Raw genomic sequence first — 21,111 nt, 5'->3', positions numbered from 1 at the left:
TTAGTTCCCTGGAAAACAATATGTTGCTCATCGCTAAATGGCCATACTTTGTAGATGGTCTTTCCATCAAGAGAGTTTCTCACAAGGAACAGGAAGCTCCTGGAATTTCTCACACGTTCTGCTCGAGGCATTAGGGATTCTAATACACCTAGGGCGCTATATCGCCCACTAACCTGGTAAATATTGGGAGTATGCGAGTCCTATGCGGAGTCCGAAGTCCAATGAGAGAATCTTGTCTTTCTAACACATAGAACTAGACAAATCTTCTATTCCAGAGATTTTCTGAACACATTCTGCACGTATCGCTTAATCTTCCTAATCTGCAAACTTTCTGGCATGTAATGAATATTTTCTTTCCACAAACATATAACCTGCCGAACTGTCTGCCGTCGATTTCAGGATTTTCCCTGGCACTTGTTCGTTGGATCTTGTTGTCAAGCTTTAATAATTCCCCGACTACATCTACCAAGTTCCACTTGCCAGGATGTCCAGGGGCTTAGCGACTTTGTCTGCTGTAAAATATAATTATTTCCAGAGGGTGTTCATAGTATCAGACGAATTATAGGCTTCTTTCAAACCACATTGGATCAAGTTGTTGCATTTGAATTTTCTTGCTTATTGGGCTAGATAGAACTTATTTATAAATTTAACTAAGTGTCATTTTTTTGAGGTCATTTTGTTGTTAATACTAATACGGTTGTTAAGCACATTTTTCATTTATCCTACAGTATGCTGTGATTCTTGTATAGGTTATTCGTTCGAATGTGCTCTACAGTCACAGTACACGATGTGCGGGAAAGTTCGACATACATATTTATATTTGCTCAGAAACCGTCAGAACCCGTGTTTCTCCGTCATTCGTGACATTTACTCGTACGATGATTTCCCAAGGCTGGGAATGGATGTGACATACTGTGTCATGCAAACATGACACTAACGCGGAGCCGGCATGCCCAGACATATCTGGGACAAGGCTGAGTGGGTTGCCTGGAGCTTCTCTCCTCAAACAGCTGTTTGCGAACTCTTTAAAGAGTAAACATGCCCCTACTACATTATGCATTCCTTGTAGAGACAGCCCAGATACGTGTTACCCACATCCGCACTAGTGTTGAGCGGTGGTCCATCCACAGACCATAACTTCAACTGAGTTGTGTACAGTGTCTATTAAAGCGAGTAGTGGCCCGAAATAACTTGTACAAGCTGCACGAGACTCTATGATAAATCTAGTGATGCACAAAAACTTTACACAACATATGGTCCTATCTAACTTTGCTTATTGTGTGCTTATTTATATTTTATTGTAAATAAGTTCATAACTAGTGTGAGTTACGGTGTTGTATTTTATGTATGTTTTCTCTCATTCATTACTTATTTTTCAAGAATTAAAAACTATTATTAACATGGTTTTAAAGTAGCCATCGATTAGGATCTTTATATCAAACTTTACGAAACAATCTAACTTAGTAAAAACACATAACAATCCCAAAATTGAAAAATTAATTAAATAGCATGAAATAGGAAATACAAGTATAATCAGTCTTAACAAATACAATTCAAGTATTCTCATTCACGATCGTCTGAAAGCAGTAATATGTCTATCTATGTTCTTAGCTATATTTCATCCAATCTTGGCAAATAGAACTTAGTGAAATGTTATATTTGTTAATGTATTTGTTGGCTTTTTTTGTAAACCTCCGGCCTTTTTCTTATTTATTGCTATATCTGGTCTTCAATAACTATCGTAAGAGCAAATTCTGAACTTTCCAAAAATGAATGTTACCCAATGAAACGAATTTTGCATGCATTTTAATTACTTTTCTTAAAATTTGATCAACGATCGTAAATAGTTCGTTAAATTTCCAACAGTTTGATTTTGCATCCACCAGTTAGGCAGTCATCGTATCGCGTATTCTTCCTGAGGTTTTTCACCAACGATTGTAATCAGTTACTAAACATTCCAATGGTTAATTTCATACAACCAAACTAGTTTGACAGAAACAGCAACTACTGTATTTAAGGATTTCGTCAACAATTGTTACCGATTCCAAAATTTCGAATGGTCTGATTTTCAGCTAAACAATTCAATTAGATCGTCTATGCTAGTATTCTTTAAATTTAAACACTGGTGCCTAATTGATGTATTTGAACAAGATAGACGGCCACAAATATGCAACGGATTGTTGGATGCTTATACTATCTGTTTTTTTTATCTTCACGGACGACCATAAACGATTTTTAAAGTTTCAACGGTCAATTTCACACAAAAAAACAATAAAACACACGCTTTACGATTGCTCTGAAGTTTTCACCAACTACTCGTATTTAAAGCACATTGAACAATTTCTAACCATCTATCTTATTCCAACGAACCAATTAGTGTAAGGCAGGCACCTTACGTAACACACACTCCCACACACGACGAGCGGCGACTCTACATTGCGGTTTGCATCGCTCTTGCGAGATGTAACAAAGAGCTCTTCCTGGACAGCTTTCTTGGATCTGGCGGCCACTGCCACAAAGAACGGCTTCCCATAGTCGTAATTATGCCGTTTTATATTATACCGCGTGTGCCGGCTCCGGAAGTGTTTGCATGAAAGTGAAAGCGTCCCCTATGACTGGCTTCTGTTATAAGAATATAAACGTTCAATTTGTTACCCATTTAGCCTCAGTTTATTCCGCGGACCGTCTTCCTCATTTGCCGTGGGTAATCTCGACTTTCCTCCGCAGAATAGAGGAGCCACTATTAGTTTAGCGGGTAACGTAATTTATGTGTTACTCTCTCCCCATATAAGATGTAGTTTATGGGGTGAACGGTTAATGGCATACAGGTAGGGTACTGCGACTCAGTCAATGTCACGGACAGATAAAGTTAGCATGGTGAAATGTTTACTGCAATCGTAAGTGCCCAATTGTGTAAAGTGGTTAGGATTTCTCTTCGCTATTGAGCGCTGTACGGTACCCGAATGTGAATTGAAAATGAAACGGAAAACGTGTTTATTTGGGGGAAATTTGGGCTAAACAATAATATTTCATTTTAATTGATTACAATCGTAGAATCATCAAGTGTCTTTGTTGGGAATCTTTATGGGATAAGACAAAGCTATTAGATAAGTACACGTATGTCTGTTCTAAAATATATTCATAAATCTTCGTGTTTATCGAAAATCTACAAATTTTAGTAATGTTCTCCTGCCATTAGTAAAATAAGTAATCAAGTGAACCATTTCCTAAGTAATATTTTCATATTTAATTACTTTTACGACATTGACAGTATGAATGTATACGTACTGTGTAATTGTCGTTACAGTCGATTCACCTAAATTAACATCGGTGAAATAAATGGAAAGATCATGAAAAATAATTACTGACCGATGTAAAGATCGCATTCTTGCATTAATAGCATACCAGTATCTATATTAACAGACGAAATCGAAAAAATTTCAAATTAAATTGGAATTAGTTTACAGTAATAAGATGCATGCAAATTATTAAATTGTGATAAGGAAGCTATTATTGTAAACTAGGTCGTATATGTGCATAATTCAACATAGAAAGATTTTAAATACCTGCGGAATGTTTTAATGATAAGCACAATTAACATTTAACAAATAAGTGATTTTTGCCACTCTACACTCCGCCATTATACATAATAAAGCTTGAGCTATAATTAAATTTAAATTTTCCTCGGACTCTAAAAAGATTCTGACTAAAATGTTAATAAATTATAAAAAATGAAGTTCTTGAAATGTCAGATGTGACAATAAACAAAAATACTTCACTAAAGCTCGGCCAATCGTGTAATATTTAGATGGTATCCTGTGACGAGCTGTACTGAGGTACAATAAAATATCGTTTTAAATAGTTAAATATACGCTAGAAAGAAGATCTAAACTTGAAATTCACACACCATTGATCAGCCACGTAATATCACTAAAATGTGATATACACTTTACAATGAATCAGTGCCAACTGCCCAGTGTATAATCAACATTTGCGATACCGTAACTTATTGGCTATTGAAGTCACTCCTAACGTTTAGGAGTGTAACTCAAACTGGTTATAGAGGCAGGCAATCAGTTCCACAGGTCGCTGACTGTCGAACAAGCTATAAACTCTGTAAACTAGGCATTGTACCTTGAGCCATAACTGTAACGCTGGATGACAAGAATGCGTTGGTAACAATATGGATGCTCACGGCAGTCCGCCGCACGGCTGTAATACGAGTCTAACCGTTAATCCTTCAATGTCCGTGAAATGGGTATTTATAACGTTTATGGTTTAAGGCAATAAATTTACGTTGCGATTATAAACTATATCAATATTAATGACATTTATAACACATTCGTCTGGGGATGGAAATGGTATAGGTCTAAAAAAGGTACGAAACAAAGATCAGCTCTTGGAGATTGAATATTACTCATTTCCAAGACATTTAAAGATTTAAAAAGTATTAATACGTGTAGAGTCTAAATTGGGTGTATACAAGCTATGACTTTAAATGGGAGTATACTTTGCATCAATATAGGGATTGCATGGAGACGCAAGTCTAGTTCTGTTCGATAATTTGCTTAGAGTTATAATAAATTATAGTCTTCTAGTAATGACCTAATTAATTGTTATGGATTAAATTTTAAATATTACGTGTTTTTACTATCGTCACAGTTTATTTATTATGATTTTAATACTTTTATCTATTATATTTATAATTATTATTTTTCACAGTAAGATAGCGCGCAACCATAATGCTTCAAGTTGCAACTAGTTTTAGCATTACGTGATGCATCTTCTTAGATTGATATATAATCAAAGACAAAAGATGGTAGTACACTGTTTATAAGCTACAACCTAACTACTGAAGGTAAATACTTGAAGTGCTCAATAATATCATATAAGAGAATCGCGTAATTTTAGTTCAAATTTGTATTTAAATGCAAGTAATGATCACTCACAAACCGGTGTGTATATAATGAAGCAAAGCACCCTTTAAAACTACATAAAGTTCATTTTCTTAGCTTAGAAATTTTCAATGTAGCCTGTACTAAATCTAGCATTATTCAGCATTCTTTGTAATGTGAAAAACACAAAGACGTACGATTTGTACGTTTTGTTTTAAAAAAAACGGTAGTTATACATTACACACCGAACTATAGCATTCCCCATGGTGTTTGTAATACATTAATAATTGTACAGTCTGTTAACTAGAAACCTGATGGAGTTCCACTAAAAAACTAATAACTATGTAGGTTAGAAACATAGTTAAACTGCAGGTCATTAACGTCCTATGGTCACGAGCCATTAATTAATGAACCTTTCTAGGGATTAATTGATCTTAGATAGATATCTACTACACAGTGCACATTCACTCTACACATAATTAATTTCATGTAAATGATCGGCCCATTCCCCATCAAAATTATAAGGCCACTGGCGAGAAGTGAAACCGCAAACTTTGATAAAAATACCGTACTCGTCAATCCCCATCATCACACCTATTATATTAATTTAACCTCACTCTAATCGTTTAGTTAGACAATTTTCATTCTAATTGAATTAAAATTATGGAATGCAAATTCCGAAACGAATGCTCTTAACTTTAGCAATTAGTTAATCATTATCCATACAATCTTGTTAACTACCTAAGTAAATATTTAGATTCATAAATTAGGGTTTATAATTTTAACGTTAGTGCAGCCATTAAGCATAAAAATGCTGTTATTGAAGCAAAGTAAAAGTAGTGTTTTACTGTTAAAGTAAAATAAATACGCAATTTTAAAAATGTGAGTTTTGAACTTTGATGATTTACTAGTCATAATCCATAGGGATTCTGTTATCCATCATAACAAAATGTGTGCATTTAACTTTAAGATTGGCTCATCATTATCCATAAAAATCCTGCTATCCAACATACTATAGAGAAGTAATTATGCATATTCCAAATTGAGTGCTTTTATTATAGTAATTGGACTTTATCCGTAACAAAGTATCCAACCTATAGTACACAGAAACATTGAGTCTATTGACCTGAGTCGATCCCCAAGCACCTGACCTATTATAGTATTATCACCTAGGTGTTTAGTATGCTGAGAGCTGATTTTTAATAGTTTCCGTACGCCATAAAGAGGCACCGAACATACGGGGCGACGTTTCTCCTCTTCCTTACCGGGCCGAGGTCTACTACTACTCCGCCGAGCTCGGCACCGGCCCGGGCCATTGTTGGCACTTTCTCGCTGAAGCCGCGGCCGTGAGAACTGTCGGAGCCGCGACTGCAGATCTCGGATTCGCAAGGACTTGTTAGTTTATCCCGCCCACTCGGCAATTATCGCCTTAACCACTGACTAATTGCCGATTTCCATTGTAATTACGTCCTCCCGTACAGATCGCAGACCAAGGACTATCAGCCTGCTATTGTCTCTGGCGATGGCTATCGTAGATCGTTAAAGGTCAACGTAAATTACGATCCGAACTGGTTCGGAATAATTAAGTAGGAGAAATACCAACTCGAGTGTCCACTTAAATAGTTAATAGATCAATCGGTACTATTGATAAGAGAACAGCGGGCTCTACGTGATGTGACGAACTTACCGACAGACGCGATGGTATAGTTGGCTGGGGCCTTCAGCACGTTCCTGGCCCAGGCGGCTCGGATCACCTCCAAAGCACAGGGGTTCGCACGCACCAGCAACACACCTGGAGCCACGTACCCCTGGAACTCCAGGACTCGTACCGCCTCCAACAACCCCGGGTTCCAGAAACATTTCTGGTTCGCTTCTAGAAACCCCTGCAACACAGATATGAACAAGATTAGTAAAATCATCAGTCGTCCTAATAAAGATTTACAAATGCATACGTAATATGCAGGTACAGTATAGTGATTTTACCGCCAAAACAAAATAAGTGTAACCCAAATCCTAGCCAAAAATAGAGCTCATAAGTAAGGTTTGAAAAGATTTTCCAAATAAGTAACTGAACGTAATATAAGTTTCCGATCTTCACAATACACACAACTCACTGAACCAGAGGGAGACCTAGAACCAAAGATAGAAAATGGCTTTATACAATCAAGATAGGTATGATCTATTCTTTGGTTATCATCTTTTTAATACCAAAGAGAATTTTGTTCTATTAAAGTAGTGTAGTCGATCTCCCACTAAGTTGATTTTCGATGTTTAAAGGCGTTTTCCTTCACAGCACTCTAAAATACCTTTTTAAAACAGGGAAAGAGAACAGTATTTTTTTATTTTCACTCAGTTATGGGCATTTAAAAGGGTCACAATAATCAGGCCCAAAAAAGGCTGAAGATAAGAATATGAATTTTACAGCATATATGCATATATACACATATGGTGGATGACCAGAGGGAATGATGTTTTGTATTAATAAAACACAATTTCCTTAAGTAACATTACATTAAAAGAGCAATATTGAATTTTGTTAAATTATATTTCATTACAGAAATATAATTTACTTCAATTATAAATTATGAAAAAAGTCTATCTGACGCTTTATTTGATGAACGTGTTAAAATAAATTCACATTTTTAACTCGAACATATTTTTTTAACCTAGTTACAGAACTATCAAATATTCCTTTTACAAATGCATTTTTTTAAGTAATATAATATTCTTCTATAAATTTCTGTCTTCAAAAAGTGTATGTTCAGGGCTGTGGCTCTGAGTTAAAAAAACCTAACCAAAATTGAATGTACCACCAACACTTCATTCTCATATGTTGGCGCTGTTACGTTTAAAGTTTAATACTTTACATTATCCTGAGGCAAAACAATATTCAAGTAATATTTAGCTGTGATAAAGCTGCCCTGCTTTTCTTGACTTAATTAAACACAGTATAAAAAAAGGTTCCAGTTTACATAATCCTTCCGACATCTCCATAACAGGTAGGTACCAGATTCTGACTGCCTGCTATACGAGTATATCTCATTAAAGTGAACGTAAATTACATATATTGTTACAGCAGCTCTTTCGGCGAAACAGGTTCCTCACACATCGCCACCACGTAGCGAATAAAGGCTGAACACCCGCGCGTACAGGAAGCTGCTAAAAAGAACATAATTTAACTGGACGTCTCCATTGGGATTTCGTTTCTAGTGGAAATTTCTCTTTGAAAACCAGTTGAGACCAGTTTGAGACTTAATCGTAACGGCACTCGTTTGAAATGTTACTCTTTTAAGTAAACAGGAAACATTATCTCTTCTTATCTGTAGCTGTCATCTCGAAACATGAAACTGAAGACGCAGTATTAATTTTGAAGGTTAGTTATAATTAATACAAAACTTACGGTGTGTACGCCCTATGATGGTTTGACTAATAATAACACTTTTACGAAATTGAAAACTCCATTTTAAACTTTTACATATTTAAATAATTATAAGCATATAAGTCGTTATAAAAATGTAGCCAACACAACAAAACAAAACAGTTGTAAATGGATTTTTAATTCTAAAGCCCATACCCGTTTTCCCTCTATAATTGAGATATAGCATTCCTTCTCGAACCTGTGAAAGAGTGCTTCTTTAAACCTTAAGAGATATCAAAAGGTGTGCAAGTTCAAGTCAGTTGTTTAAAACTTTTGCCTACAAATATTTGTCTACGTTAAACAATAAATAATACAAAATCTTGGCGAATAACGTAAACGACTGATATTCATCCTTGGTTGCTACTATGAACTATCCCTGGACCTCTACGCTTTCCCGCAATCTGTGCCTCCCCCCCCCCCCAAAAAAAAAAAAACCACGTAGCTTGTCATTATTTATCTTCTTATCAATCATCACCTTTGTTATGTCATCACCATATCTTAAACAACTTTCACTTGTGTTTTTCCGGAATACTTACAGCTTCCGAGTGAATACTGTTTGTGTACACTGTAGCTTATGAAATGGCGTAAAGTTTTTTACTCAGTTTCTTGTTGTTCTGTGATCATAGCTACAAAATTGGTGAGATGCATATAAAATTAATATCGTACACACAACCCGTTAAAATCATTCAGTATAAAGTAATAAAATCTGACTGCCGGATATGTCTAGACGGAATTTTTGTAGAAGAAGAGGAGAAATATAGATTCCATTAAAATTTATACTGACCATAATTTAAACTTACGCTGCAGTCACCTAAACTTGTCTTTTCCTGGAAATGCACCCAAGACCTATTTTTGTACGAGAAAGAGAACAACTGACATAGCAGTAAAGCAGAATTAGTCATGCTGAGGGTGAAATAATGAAATGGCGTAAAACAATCGTCACCCAAGAGTGTTGACACGCTAACCACTACCTCTTGGGCTTCTGGGAGGCTATCAAGAGTTACGTGACGATCACACGTGACCAGATTGACACGTCCAGCCTGCAGGACGTGCGTGAACGTGGATAAACTGTGGAGCACGTCCCTCTCGTATACTGGACAGAACAAGGGGCTTTGTTTTGCCATTTGGCGTTGAGCCAACTGCTGATATTGGTTGACTGGTTGTAATCCGAGACTGATGTAAAAGGTCTTTTTGAAGGCCACTTGTGGAATAACACCTTTTTCAGTTAGTTTACTAGTAAGGGATAATATATACTTGCAATCGATTCCTCATTTCAAAATAGTTTAGAAAGAAAATTTTGACAACATGAATCCAAGAACGTCTTGGGTAATCAAAACAATATAAATTACCTCAGGGATAAAACAGTTGCTCAATTTTTCTGGGGCATCCTCTTTTGCGGCAACCCATTCTTTGGATTTTTATTAGATTTCAGGATCTCAGTACTGAATACACATTTGATTCACATTCATCAATTCCAGTAGACAGAGGCAGATCAGCCTTTATAACCAAACGGAATATTTTTTTAATGTTTCTAAATTTTGGTAATATGTGAGTCTCATGATTCACACAAGTGTTTGTCCCAGAGTAATGACATAATGTGTGTAAAAATATGCTTCAATTCAACGAAGAAATGTTTCCAACTACAAATAGTCTCAACAAAATATCCAGGTACCAGTATACTGTATAGTCGGTTTAGTACTGAAATTCTTAGAATGGAGGTAAAACCAATTATTATAATTCCAATGTAATTCCATGGAATTCGAATTACTTGTAACTTTAATATTATTTAATCTTCATGTAAACCTAAGTATGAGAAGGGACCTCGAGGGCCTTATTTAGCCATCAATTCATACACACATGCTGTGGGTCCCTTCACTGTTATTTTTGAACCAAACTCCAATGGTCAGTGGTTGAAAATGCACGAATTCGTGTGTTCGTTAAAGACCGTAAAGGCGAATTTCACAGACTAGTCACCGGGACGTGACCGAACCATACAGCTGGCAAAATTCGAGCAGATCTATCTCCGAGGTAATAAATTTAGGAAATCAATTGGCCAGTTGCACGTTATAAAAGAAACGGACTATTGCATCACTGACATCTGGTTGATAAACGAGCTCACAGAATGTTCATTCCGATGAGGTGAAATTCTCGGCGGTGTCCAGTGCAGTGTCGTGCCTAGTGAACCAGAGCCGGGGGCGAACGTGGCGCCTCGTGTCATGGCTCATTGAGCCAGCTGTAACCGATACCCCGTAATGACACGACCCGCTTATGTCATCATCTGGAGGTCAACCGGTCAACCTATCGTTTTGGACCGCTGATTTTGTATTGACAGTCGATTTTGTCGAAAGTATTTGCACAATGCTCGACCAACTGAAGAATGCAAGGGAATAACATGAGTGTAATTTTTTTTTTATTTTCAATACAATTATCCGTTATTTTGGTAGAAGGGAGACCTCTATACGAGATTAAATTTTCTGTTAAAAGACCTATGGCTGCCGAGATAAAGGCAAAAAAAACTCTTGCAGGAAAATAGCTAAGTTACTTCCGTTTAGCTTACTATTGATTCTTGTGCCGATCGCAGCAGTAAATGCATGGCCAATGTTGTCTACAGGATGTGATTGATATATTTTGTCTATAACGTATTTTTTATATACTACTTGCAGTTATCCATTGGTAGGTTCTCCCACAATGTGTAGGCTTTGCATTTGTATGAGCATTTCTGGTTCGAGTAAATTATATTTCCGACAATGTTGAGTTTGCCTTGTTGCCATCAAGAAACTCTGCCAAAAGTTTATATTTATGATCATTTTAACTGTGGTTCATAATTCAACTTGGTAAGTTGTGTTTCATAGTCGATTTTGTATTCTTTCCCGATTAAGAAAATATATTTACATACCCAAATCTGACAACCATACTTCTATCTAAAGAAAATTAAAATGGGTTTATATAACAGTCTTCAAATTTACAGTAAAAGTTAAATAGTAACTTTGTCTTTTGTATCTATTACGTAATAATTTCTAAATACAGTAAAGCGTATTTTTACAAAATCGTTTAATTTCCTTATTTTCTTGCGCTGTGCTCAGCACTGATTAACAGAGAAGGTTGAAATAAGATGTATTGTTACTATCAAGCTTACTATGTACTTTTCCACTTATAAATGTAAACAAATTGAAAATAGTGTTAAATTTAACAAGGTCTTTCAATTAATATTTCGTAACTTTAGAGGCCTAGACGAGAATGTTTCCCAATTTTAGAGATCAGTAAGGCGTAGTCTGGAGAGATTTTCGAAATAGTCCAATATTCATTCCAGGGACCGTAAAAACGTCCATGAAAATTTTTAGTACAGTTGGTTGAATAGTTTGCACGTGAAAGCAAAACAAACAAACAAGGCACTTACGAATTTATAATACTATTAGGATTAGTATTATTGAAGGCTAGTTCTAATTTCTAAAACAGTCTATAAAGATATAGACGGCCTGGATGATTTTTTTGGATTGAAAGCAATGCGTACTTCTTTAATTTTCCTGATTATTACTAAATTTAAAATGTTAACGGATTATATAAACTGATTTCTAAGTGTAACACCACTTTCTATCTTCATAATTGACAGTTCTAAGTGACATTTTAAAATCTTTCGTTATGGTGACATTAAATTGGTGAAGAATTAAACTCACAGTTCATTATGAACTATATCACGTACTTACGAAAATTATGTACGAATCACGTCTTTGATAAGAGTACTGCAAGTTGGACTGTTTTGAACCACCTGTATTTTTAAAGGCTTATATCAAGTTATTTTCATTAGTCCCTAACTGTACTTACACGATATATAGTTAAAGAGCCACCCACCATGTTACTTCTCTAATCATCTAAAGCAGACGTGATGATTGAAGGCCGTGAGAACACTCGCCTTCTTACTGATAGACTAACCACTAAGAGTAGAGATCTCATGTGTGAGAGAGGAGGAGTTGTAGAGAGAGATAGCCCTAACTCCGCCTCTCTAATCAGGATATTTTTTCTTTCATCTCACCAGTGGGTACTACTACTGACCTGAAAGACTAGGTAGCCGCTATCGTACATCCAGTACTGCTGAGGCGGTGGATCCCCCGATGGCGAGGCGGGGGTGCGGGGAACCAGACCGACCCTCTGGAGGTGCACGGCCAGACATCGCTGCAGCAGGCACAGGCAGGGTGTGCCCGCCAGCGCGCGACGGGGCCCTGGACTACGTCCACTCATCAGACATCTGTCACCACCTGGAACACCGAGAAACATACATTTTTAGTACAGGGAGCATATCGTGTGTAATGTTGAGATAAACCTGTCTTCGGACAGATAAATCCAGTCTTTAAGCTATTGTCACAACTGTTATCACAATCATAACTATATACAATCGTGATAAAATTATGATATCGAAATAGTAACAGCAAAATCACAAAATATGTTAATGCATGTATATTTTTAAATATAATCAGTCCTAAATGTTTTTAAAATTATATTACTGAAGTTGTTACTCTATAATAACGAGGTGTTATGCCTATTGTCGAAATCATCAGGCATGCATAGAGAAAAATCAACACAATGTATCATGATATTCATTTATTAAAACGTTTGCGAATCTGTAATGTACTCTTTCGATTTGTTTCTTCTTAAAATTTTTATACATATAATCGAAAAACCTCTTAAAAGAAACAAGCCCCCCCCAAGTTCAGCAAAGATCAGTTTTCAGCGATAATTAAGCAATAAATATTCTCAAACCCCTACAATTTTCCAAATTAAGGTATATCTCCAATCTGACCCTCGATCAACTGTCACTGTTCGCACGCTACGCCCTAGAGAGGTATAACATTTAAACAGTTACCTCCACAAACATTGCGTCGGAATCAAACATTTCAAGAGACCAATGTTTTTTTAATTATCTTCTCCTTGTTATATATTTTTCTCTCAGATACTTTTATTTTGCACTTAGAACAACATCTCCCAAAAGTTATAAAATTTCAAATACCTCCAAATGTTTACTATCTTATTTTACTAAAATGAAGTTTTTCATAACAGGAATTTAGACTAATTTCGTCATGACAAGTGCACTGACTTGGAAGTAAAGAAAAATATTCTATTCTACTACTTTAATGGGTTTAACTACTAGGAGATGCATATGTACATTTGAGAAAAAGTCTTATTCTGACTCCCAGAACATGCTCTGAAATTCTCTGACATCGATTTTGGAACCCTATATGAGTTTAGATTCCCCAAAATTGTCAGCAACGTTAGAATGTCCAGTAACGGATCACGCCTCCCAATCGCGATCTCCCTTGTTTCATTAGTCCAGCCGTCACCCCCAGACCTACATAAATAAGCCGGGGTGTCACGGATTATCTGGGGTAGGGCCCCTCCGGCAGCGCGTCGCTGTCGCCGATTTCATGAACTCTTTGATAATCGGTAGTAGTGGGATCAGGGGGACACTTGGCAATACGTCTGAAAATCGATACGTCTTAAGGAGACACAGTAGTTCACCCCTGGTTTATTACACTGAGAATTGGAAATTAGGATACTCTTGGCGTAATACTAAAGGGAAGTTGGTTTTATAGCATATTTTCAAAATTATACAGCTAGTGCCTGCAAAAAACACTACAAACATAAAATCCAAACTTGGTCTCTGCTTCTGGCTCGCTAACAATTCACGATCTGCAACAATGGAGCTCAAGTAGGTAGGTATCTTCTTGTTTAGACAATCGACCACTGATTAAAATAGAAACGCGTTTTGCAACAACTAATTCGTAAATGTTAATATTGTGTTTAGTCCCAGTTCATCATCTTCTTAGAGTAACACCTGGAATCTGACACAGTTGCTCTACCATGTCTAAAAGATATCGGTATGTCTATCCATGTCTATGAGATCGTATCTAAACATCGTATTGCACTCAATTGTGCACCTGATGAGACAATTGGAATTCCTCCCCACCTATATTACACTATATTTTGTGTAAACGCAACATTCACATTAACATAACCCTTCCTCCCATAGCTACGTTATGTGTGATTAGTAAGTTTAATATAATTTTAAAACGTTTTAACTATTAATCTCCATATGGCTGTCAATCAGAAATTTAGCATTGGTTATCAATATCAAGAACAGTAACATTCTGTTTCATATTCTCTACATGACATTGGCAACCTCATCCTCTCAGCCGAGGACAACGTATGCGAGTAGACTAGTAGGCCAGATGAAGAAACTGTGACTAAAGTCAGTACCGAATATTGCTGTTATTCTAAATCTCACTCTAGTTTTCTCGTTGTTCAAAATGAAAACGCTCACGTAGACTATTTTGATTTAATTACATTATTGGCAATGGATTATTTAAAAAGATAACAGTATCCAGGCATTTTCCTTCGTTATAACTATTAAAAAAACTATTAAAAAAAAAAAAATTGTTAGACCTACTTCAAGTGCAGAGCTTAGTAAAAATCGGATACTAGCGTTTTAAAACATTTTTAGAGTGGCAACTTTTGTTTGAAAATCGAAAATTAATTGTAAATAAAGGATGGATACAGATAATTTGAATACAGCTTGCCTGAGCACTCTATAGCAAAATATTGCTTTGGTGCTTCATTTAGATTTAATGTATATGACTATTCAAAGTTCATATTATATACAAAATAGCAATTTACACATATATGAATTGTGTGAATAATTAGGTGTATAAAAATAAACTTACTTTCATAGGTATGAATATACACGAAATTCAAACAATGTTATAGGCATCTGGATAACAGTTTGCAGTGGAATAATGCTAGCGCTGCTTTTATAACAATTGCAAACATAAACAACACCACAACAATAAAGAAACCACAACTATAATGAAGTTGTCGCAACGGGCGTCATAACTGTCACAGCAGTGTTATCAATGTAAACCGTCCGTAACAAGGTTATCGGGTAACTGCAGTTGGCAGTTGGTGGTAAAGTAGGCCGTGCCTTATGTAACTAAGGAGATGATAACTCTCGTGATAGTTACCGTTATTTTTGCCCTTATCTTATAACTTAGAATCTGCATTTATAAATGTTCATCAAAACACATTTTTCAGGTAATTTGTTATTCAATCTTCCAACTATAAATATCTAATTTATGAAAATTAAGTTTGTACCTCCTTTTGTGCCGTAAACTCAAAATACTCCGCATTAGACCGTAAAATGATTTTTTTTGAAATAGGTACATTAAAAACATAAATAATAAATTGTTGGGAAAATGTAAAAGATAAATCGTTCTGTCAATAGAAATCCACTACTTTAATTAACCACTGTTGTTATGTTAATGAATTTTTAAAAATCAGGACTTGGATCTAAGAGTACCCTTTCTACCCATTAGAATGAATGTATACCAAACCAATAAAATACGAGTTATTTGCCACCTAATTTAAACACATAGGAATTTGTTATTAAACCTCAAACAAAACATTATTATTACAAAATGTTTTCAGGAATAACGGTTTTCGATATATTTAAGTTAGAACACATTTTATGACACTATTTTAATATTATTTATTTAATGGTCGTTGATGCATCTTTGGTTAGCTTATCATAAGTGCCAAGTTTCGAATTACTCTCATTAACCTTTTTGAGATGTGATGTTAAAACAACACAAACATGGACAAGCAGGGCACTCACCGAAGGGAGATATGACATATATTCATACGAATTCTTCCCTCGTATTTGTATCTATAACCATTTACTGATTGTGCCAACCTTTAACGAAACACCATGTATTCACACACATATAGGCGTAATTATGAATGTTTTAAAGCATTCAGTGAAAGTTATATATATATATATATATATATATATATATATATATATATATATCTTATGAGAAACCTGTTAGGGTGAGAGACTATGTAAAATTGTTCAACCTGTGTACATCTGAGTAACGACAAAATTAATTAGTAAATGCGACAGAGAAAGTGTTTGAACGTATCGTGTTAGAAGGGGAGGGTGCTACGGAATTGGCTTCGGTACATTTAACAAGGAAGGGTTATCGAACAACGCAAACTGATGCGGGGGTTGTTAGGGACAGGGAGCTAGAGCACGGCGTCCTGGAATGCTTTTATGATAAATTCTTAGAGTTATCATGCACGAGTGAGTATCATATTGCATTAAATATAATTACCAAACCCAACAACAGTACAACTATTAAAGTGATAAAAGAGATGTTAACCAAAATAAAAATCCAAGTAACTATCATTTTCTAAATCTGTTAAAAACGTGGGAAATCAAACTACTATTTTTGTTGCTATCAATATATTATATAGAAGACAAATAATTTCCGTCAACCAAACAAAGTAGCAGTCAGAACGAATAATTTTTAAAATTAAAGTGTAATTAGTTAATAACTAAGGAAATACAGGGTTTCGTCATTATTTCGTATTATCAAGACAAGATACTCTATACTAATTATATATAATTATTAGAGTGGATTGTGTGTAATGAGATTGTTAATATTCGAACGCGAAGTTTAAGTCAATTCGTACAGTACTGATTACTAATATGTTACATTCTTTTGGCTGTAGTTTCATTTTTGTAAGGCAAGTGCTGTAAGAAGATTAGTGCTGTAAGATTACACTAGTTCTGTATAGTCCTGTCGTGTACTTCAAAATTTGTAGATAGGATTTTAATTAAGAACAAAGAGATTCAAGTACGGTACCTCTCCTAAGAAAACAGGATCATCAACCCTATCTTGGATTAGTGGAGAGGGGAACGATGGATTACAGCCCCTATTGTCTAAGTATTAATCCCCTTATCAACTTCCTGCAACTCACCGAATTCCAATTCACCACTCGACAACATCAATTCGCAGACAAATTCGATCAGAAGTACCAATGAAACGGGACAATAGTCGGTAACAACTCGAGGACAGAGGACAAACGAACGATTGAATCACGATAAGCAGAGATGAAGCAATCAAGAATAGAAACATCTCTAGAGTCGCGGGTTACGGCATCATTATGTCTATTCAAGTGCAGTCGAAGAGAGCAATTTAGCCTTTCGCAAAACCTCGACCACTACCTATCGTTCCCTTCCCTCCGGCGGTTTTATGCAAAACAGACATCACAGATTATACGGTGGCGCACATTACTCCTGCGGTATTTAGCCGGGAGAATCGTGACATGCATTATGTTTACATCACCCCAAACTGAAAGGTACGGCCACGCTTTAGTTTTCTTACTATCTGAAACAGAGTGACAAAAAGACATACGAGGAAAGAGCTGGTCGTGTTTGGCCTAAGAGAAATTCTTGGATTAATCCTCGATTAAGACCGGTAAAAACGATGAAGAGATTTACTTCACTAATGAATAAAAGGACAGCAGTACGGACAGCCTACATTCTTATACAATAAACGAAGTGGGTTAAAGAAACTACAAACCTTCTCTCCATCAAGTAGAAATTAGACTGTGAACTTTTTCATACAACAATGTGGATGAGCATTTTATTTCGTAAGTTGATGACACATATTACAGTTTACAGATTTATATAATGTTGCTGTATTTAGCTATTTAAAAAACCTAGAGGACTAATTGAGTCGGTTTTGAGAGATTAGTATATTCGAGTACTAGTCAACGTCACCAAATGTCATTTTATTTCTCTAGCGCAATGCCCATGATTTTAATTTCTAATATTTCTTTTTCTCTGAAAGCTCCAGTGTGTTATTGAATTTCATCTGACCGACGAGAACCTTAACTCTATAAATGTCATTACAGAATCATGACCATCATGCTCATGAATTACTCATAACTTCTGCAAAATCCTGTAATGGTGAATCGCTGTCTCTAGATCCTAGTGCACGGAGATAACAACCCCTTTTGAAACTCATATCTCCTATACACAACATGTTTATGTGTTCTGTTTACTTATCAGACCGGAATCCTTTCATTAAATACTTTGCTATATCTGAATATTTAGGTTTCACGTTCACGTATTTCGGGGTGTTTCAATCTATAACACACTAGTTTTATTTAAATAAAACGTCCCATGGGAGATTTTAGTCTCTTCGAATTATTGTCTCTTGTTCCCAGCATAACCTATCTGAAAGAAGGCGGTATAGTTCAAAACTATTAGTATTTCTGAGTTATATTGCGTATTGCCTAACTCCGCACTAAAAATTGGGGACCTTCAAAGGTCACATTTTGATGACGAAGATATTGTTCGCATCCTACCAATTTAGCGAAGAGCAAAATCCCTGTGGTTTGGAATCTCCTTGAAACACCATGGTTCTTAAACCATTGTGTTATTTAATAGGGGATAATTTCTAGGAAACATCTACGCCGACCTTAGTACGTAATAAGGCTACACCTCACTCATTACATTTATCCCTCATTTACGCTGACCTTAAAACTTCAGTATGTCAGCATTTCACGTTAGTATATTTTAATGTGTGACTCGTCTGCAAATATTTCATCACATCAGTGCTTTGGATCTTCCAGGAATTAGTACTTTTGGTCTCTTACTACCAAGTTTGGAATTTCAGCTGAAGTGTGACTGAAAGAAATAGGAACTTACTTCCATTGAGAAGAGATTTGTATATGAGATACACAATAAACCACTCATTTATTTTACACTGTTTTCTGGACTTTTAATTAATTGATTAAGTCAAAGATATTGGACTGGCTACAAGATAGTTTAACCAGATATCAGGACAGTATTTCCATTGAGAAACTAGAAACCAGTTTTCTGCATTGCAATGGGGAATTTCACTTACCCAATTCATGATAGACCTGCTCGTTAGTGTTGGAACGATTAGTTGTACAGATAACTAAACTAAAGTCAATAGCAACTACTTTATATTCAGGGTTCATAAATAGCCAAAGGAAATGGAACGACCTTCGCTTCTATAACAAGTCAAGTCTGATCGGTGATCTGAATTGTAGAGTGGTACTTGCCTCTTTGAGTGATAGGTGATGGTTCATGAATGATATATAGCGAGGGACCATGGACTTCTTAGATGGGCTTGAAGATCAGATGGATTTAGCTGATTAATTTATAAGGTCCGTGGTTTGTCACATATGCCTTACACAAAGTTACAATTTACATGTTGATTTATATGGTCCACCAGACACTATAGTTTACTTACTTTTGCCCTTTTTCAAACCATGTTTATACACATTACAAGGCATTACTTTATGGAAATGTGTATCCTAATGGAATAATGTATCCTTACAACATGCCTCATGCCACTCTTGATGTCTTACAGAATGTTTTACAAACCTACCACAGCCGAGTTGTATAGACACAGCCCTACCATAATATTTTCTGTATATGATATATGAAGCATTAAGCTCTAATCAATCCATCGTAAATTCAATAGATAAGGAGAGGCCGATCTCATTTCCTGCTTTATTCAGTCCCTCTCCATGGGCACATCATGATGACGGAAAATTGCCACTCTACAGACGAACTATAGTGGTAGAAAAGTGCCAAATTGCAATATTTAAACCGGGCTGACCTTAGCTAAGATCGAAAGTCCGAGGAATTATTAAATGTTTAGTATCTTACATTTTGCCCAATTATACGTAACGTTGAAATTTCTTCATGTCTTTCCAAATCCAGAGTGACTTGACGAAAGACTCACGAAGGATAGATATCCCACGCCGAGATGACTGTCAGCGCCGAACCTGGGCAGGTGTAAAGATGAGCTCGACACCAGAGACCCCTGACAGAGCTCTGGTTTCACAGATCTGGGAGGGGGTGGTGTCTGGCGAGAACATTGATTTACTCGCGGTGACAGAGGTTTAGGTATCAAAGGTAGCGTCTTGCGTTTCTAATGTTTTGTCTCGCTAGCAGGGTTTCCTTTTTTAAGAGATTAATTTGTTTCTTACAACATTAGACTGATACACACAAGGCTCTGAAACCTTAGCCTGGAACCGGTTATAGTGATTTGGGCATCGACGAGGAGTTGGGAAAACAATGATGTGGTTATTAGATACAAACCAGCGTTAGACGTATAAAAAAAGCATAACTTAAGTCAAAGAGATTTATTTTGATGCAAACAAAGTATCTCAGGTTTTAGAACTGGTATACTCGTACAACAAAATCCTACAACAAATTACCCCTACTTGTTGGTAGGCTAAGGAATAAACACCAAACATCATTCATAGCCCATGCTCCTAGTAAAAAATAGCTCTGTGACCATATTACATCAAATAAATATATGTTTTAATAAGCTGAAGTTATACACGTAACGAGATGTTCCTTTAAGTGCAATTAAGTGTATTTGCAATTAAGTAGTGTGGATTTTGGGATGGTATTATAGATTGATAGTCTCAGAGAACGGTTATTAAGAGTCGAATAAACGTGACTTTGAAAAATGGCGAGTGAAAATAAAAAAGCCTGGAGAAATAATGAGGTAAAGGAGCAATTCTTCAAGATTCTAAAGAACTGAGACAAGGATGGGATTGAATACCAGCTAGCACGGCGCAGCGTTATCAGAGATTCTAGGACATAGAAAGGTTGATTTACAGCACCAATGGCCAAAGTACTGAACATTCTTCGACTCACTCAATTAGTTAAAATTCCAGGTAGTTAAAACTTAAACAATAGGTGACTGGTATATAGTTAGCCTCAAAACACAGGCCTCTCGTGAATGAAAGTAAGTACTTAGGGCTAATTGTTCAATCCTATATAAAAAAGTACTTTGCGACATTCCATCTCGAAGCCAGTTCAAATGTAATATATAAAGGACTATGTCTACATTGAGAAGGAAAAAACATGGGAATCAAATATTCTTTAGAATAAAAATTGACTATGAATTTATT

General features: G+C 35.9%; 1 protein-coding gene across 4 annotated transcripts in view; it reads right to left on the bottom strand.

Annotated features, from left to right (window-relative positions):
- Nucleotides 1-21,111, bottom strand: part of LOC124357106 (storkhead-box protein 1) — a 249,662-nt gene that overhangs the window by 43,102 nt on the left and 185,449 nt on the right. For all 4 annotated transcript variants that reach the window (XM_046808557.1, XM_046808558.1, XM_046808559.1 and 1 more), the window contains 2 exons: nt 12,364-12,566; nt 6,583-6,778 (listed from right to left, as the gene is read on the bottom strand). In XM_046808557.1, the coding sequence (XP_046664513.1) occupies nt 6,583-6,778; nt 12,364-12,549 (382 nt within the window). In that variant the 5' untranslated portion in view covers nt 12,550-12,566. The remainder of the gene's footprint in view (nt 1-6,582; nt 6,779-12,363; nt 12,567-21,111) is intronic.

This window comes from Homalodisca vitripennis, chromosome 3, assembly GCF_021130785.1.
Source record: "Homalodisca vitripennis isolate AUS2020 chromosome 3, UT_GWSS_2.1, whole genome shotgun sequence".
NCBI lineage: Eukaryota > Metazoa > Arthropoda > Insecta > Hemiptera > Cicadellidae > Homalodisca > Homalodisca vitripennis.
Note: the sequence above shows the minus strand (reverse complement) of the source record. Positions and strands in the feature narration are given on the sequence as shown.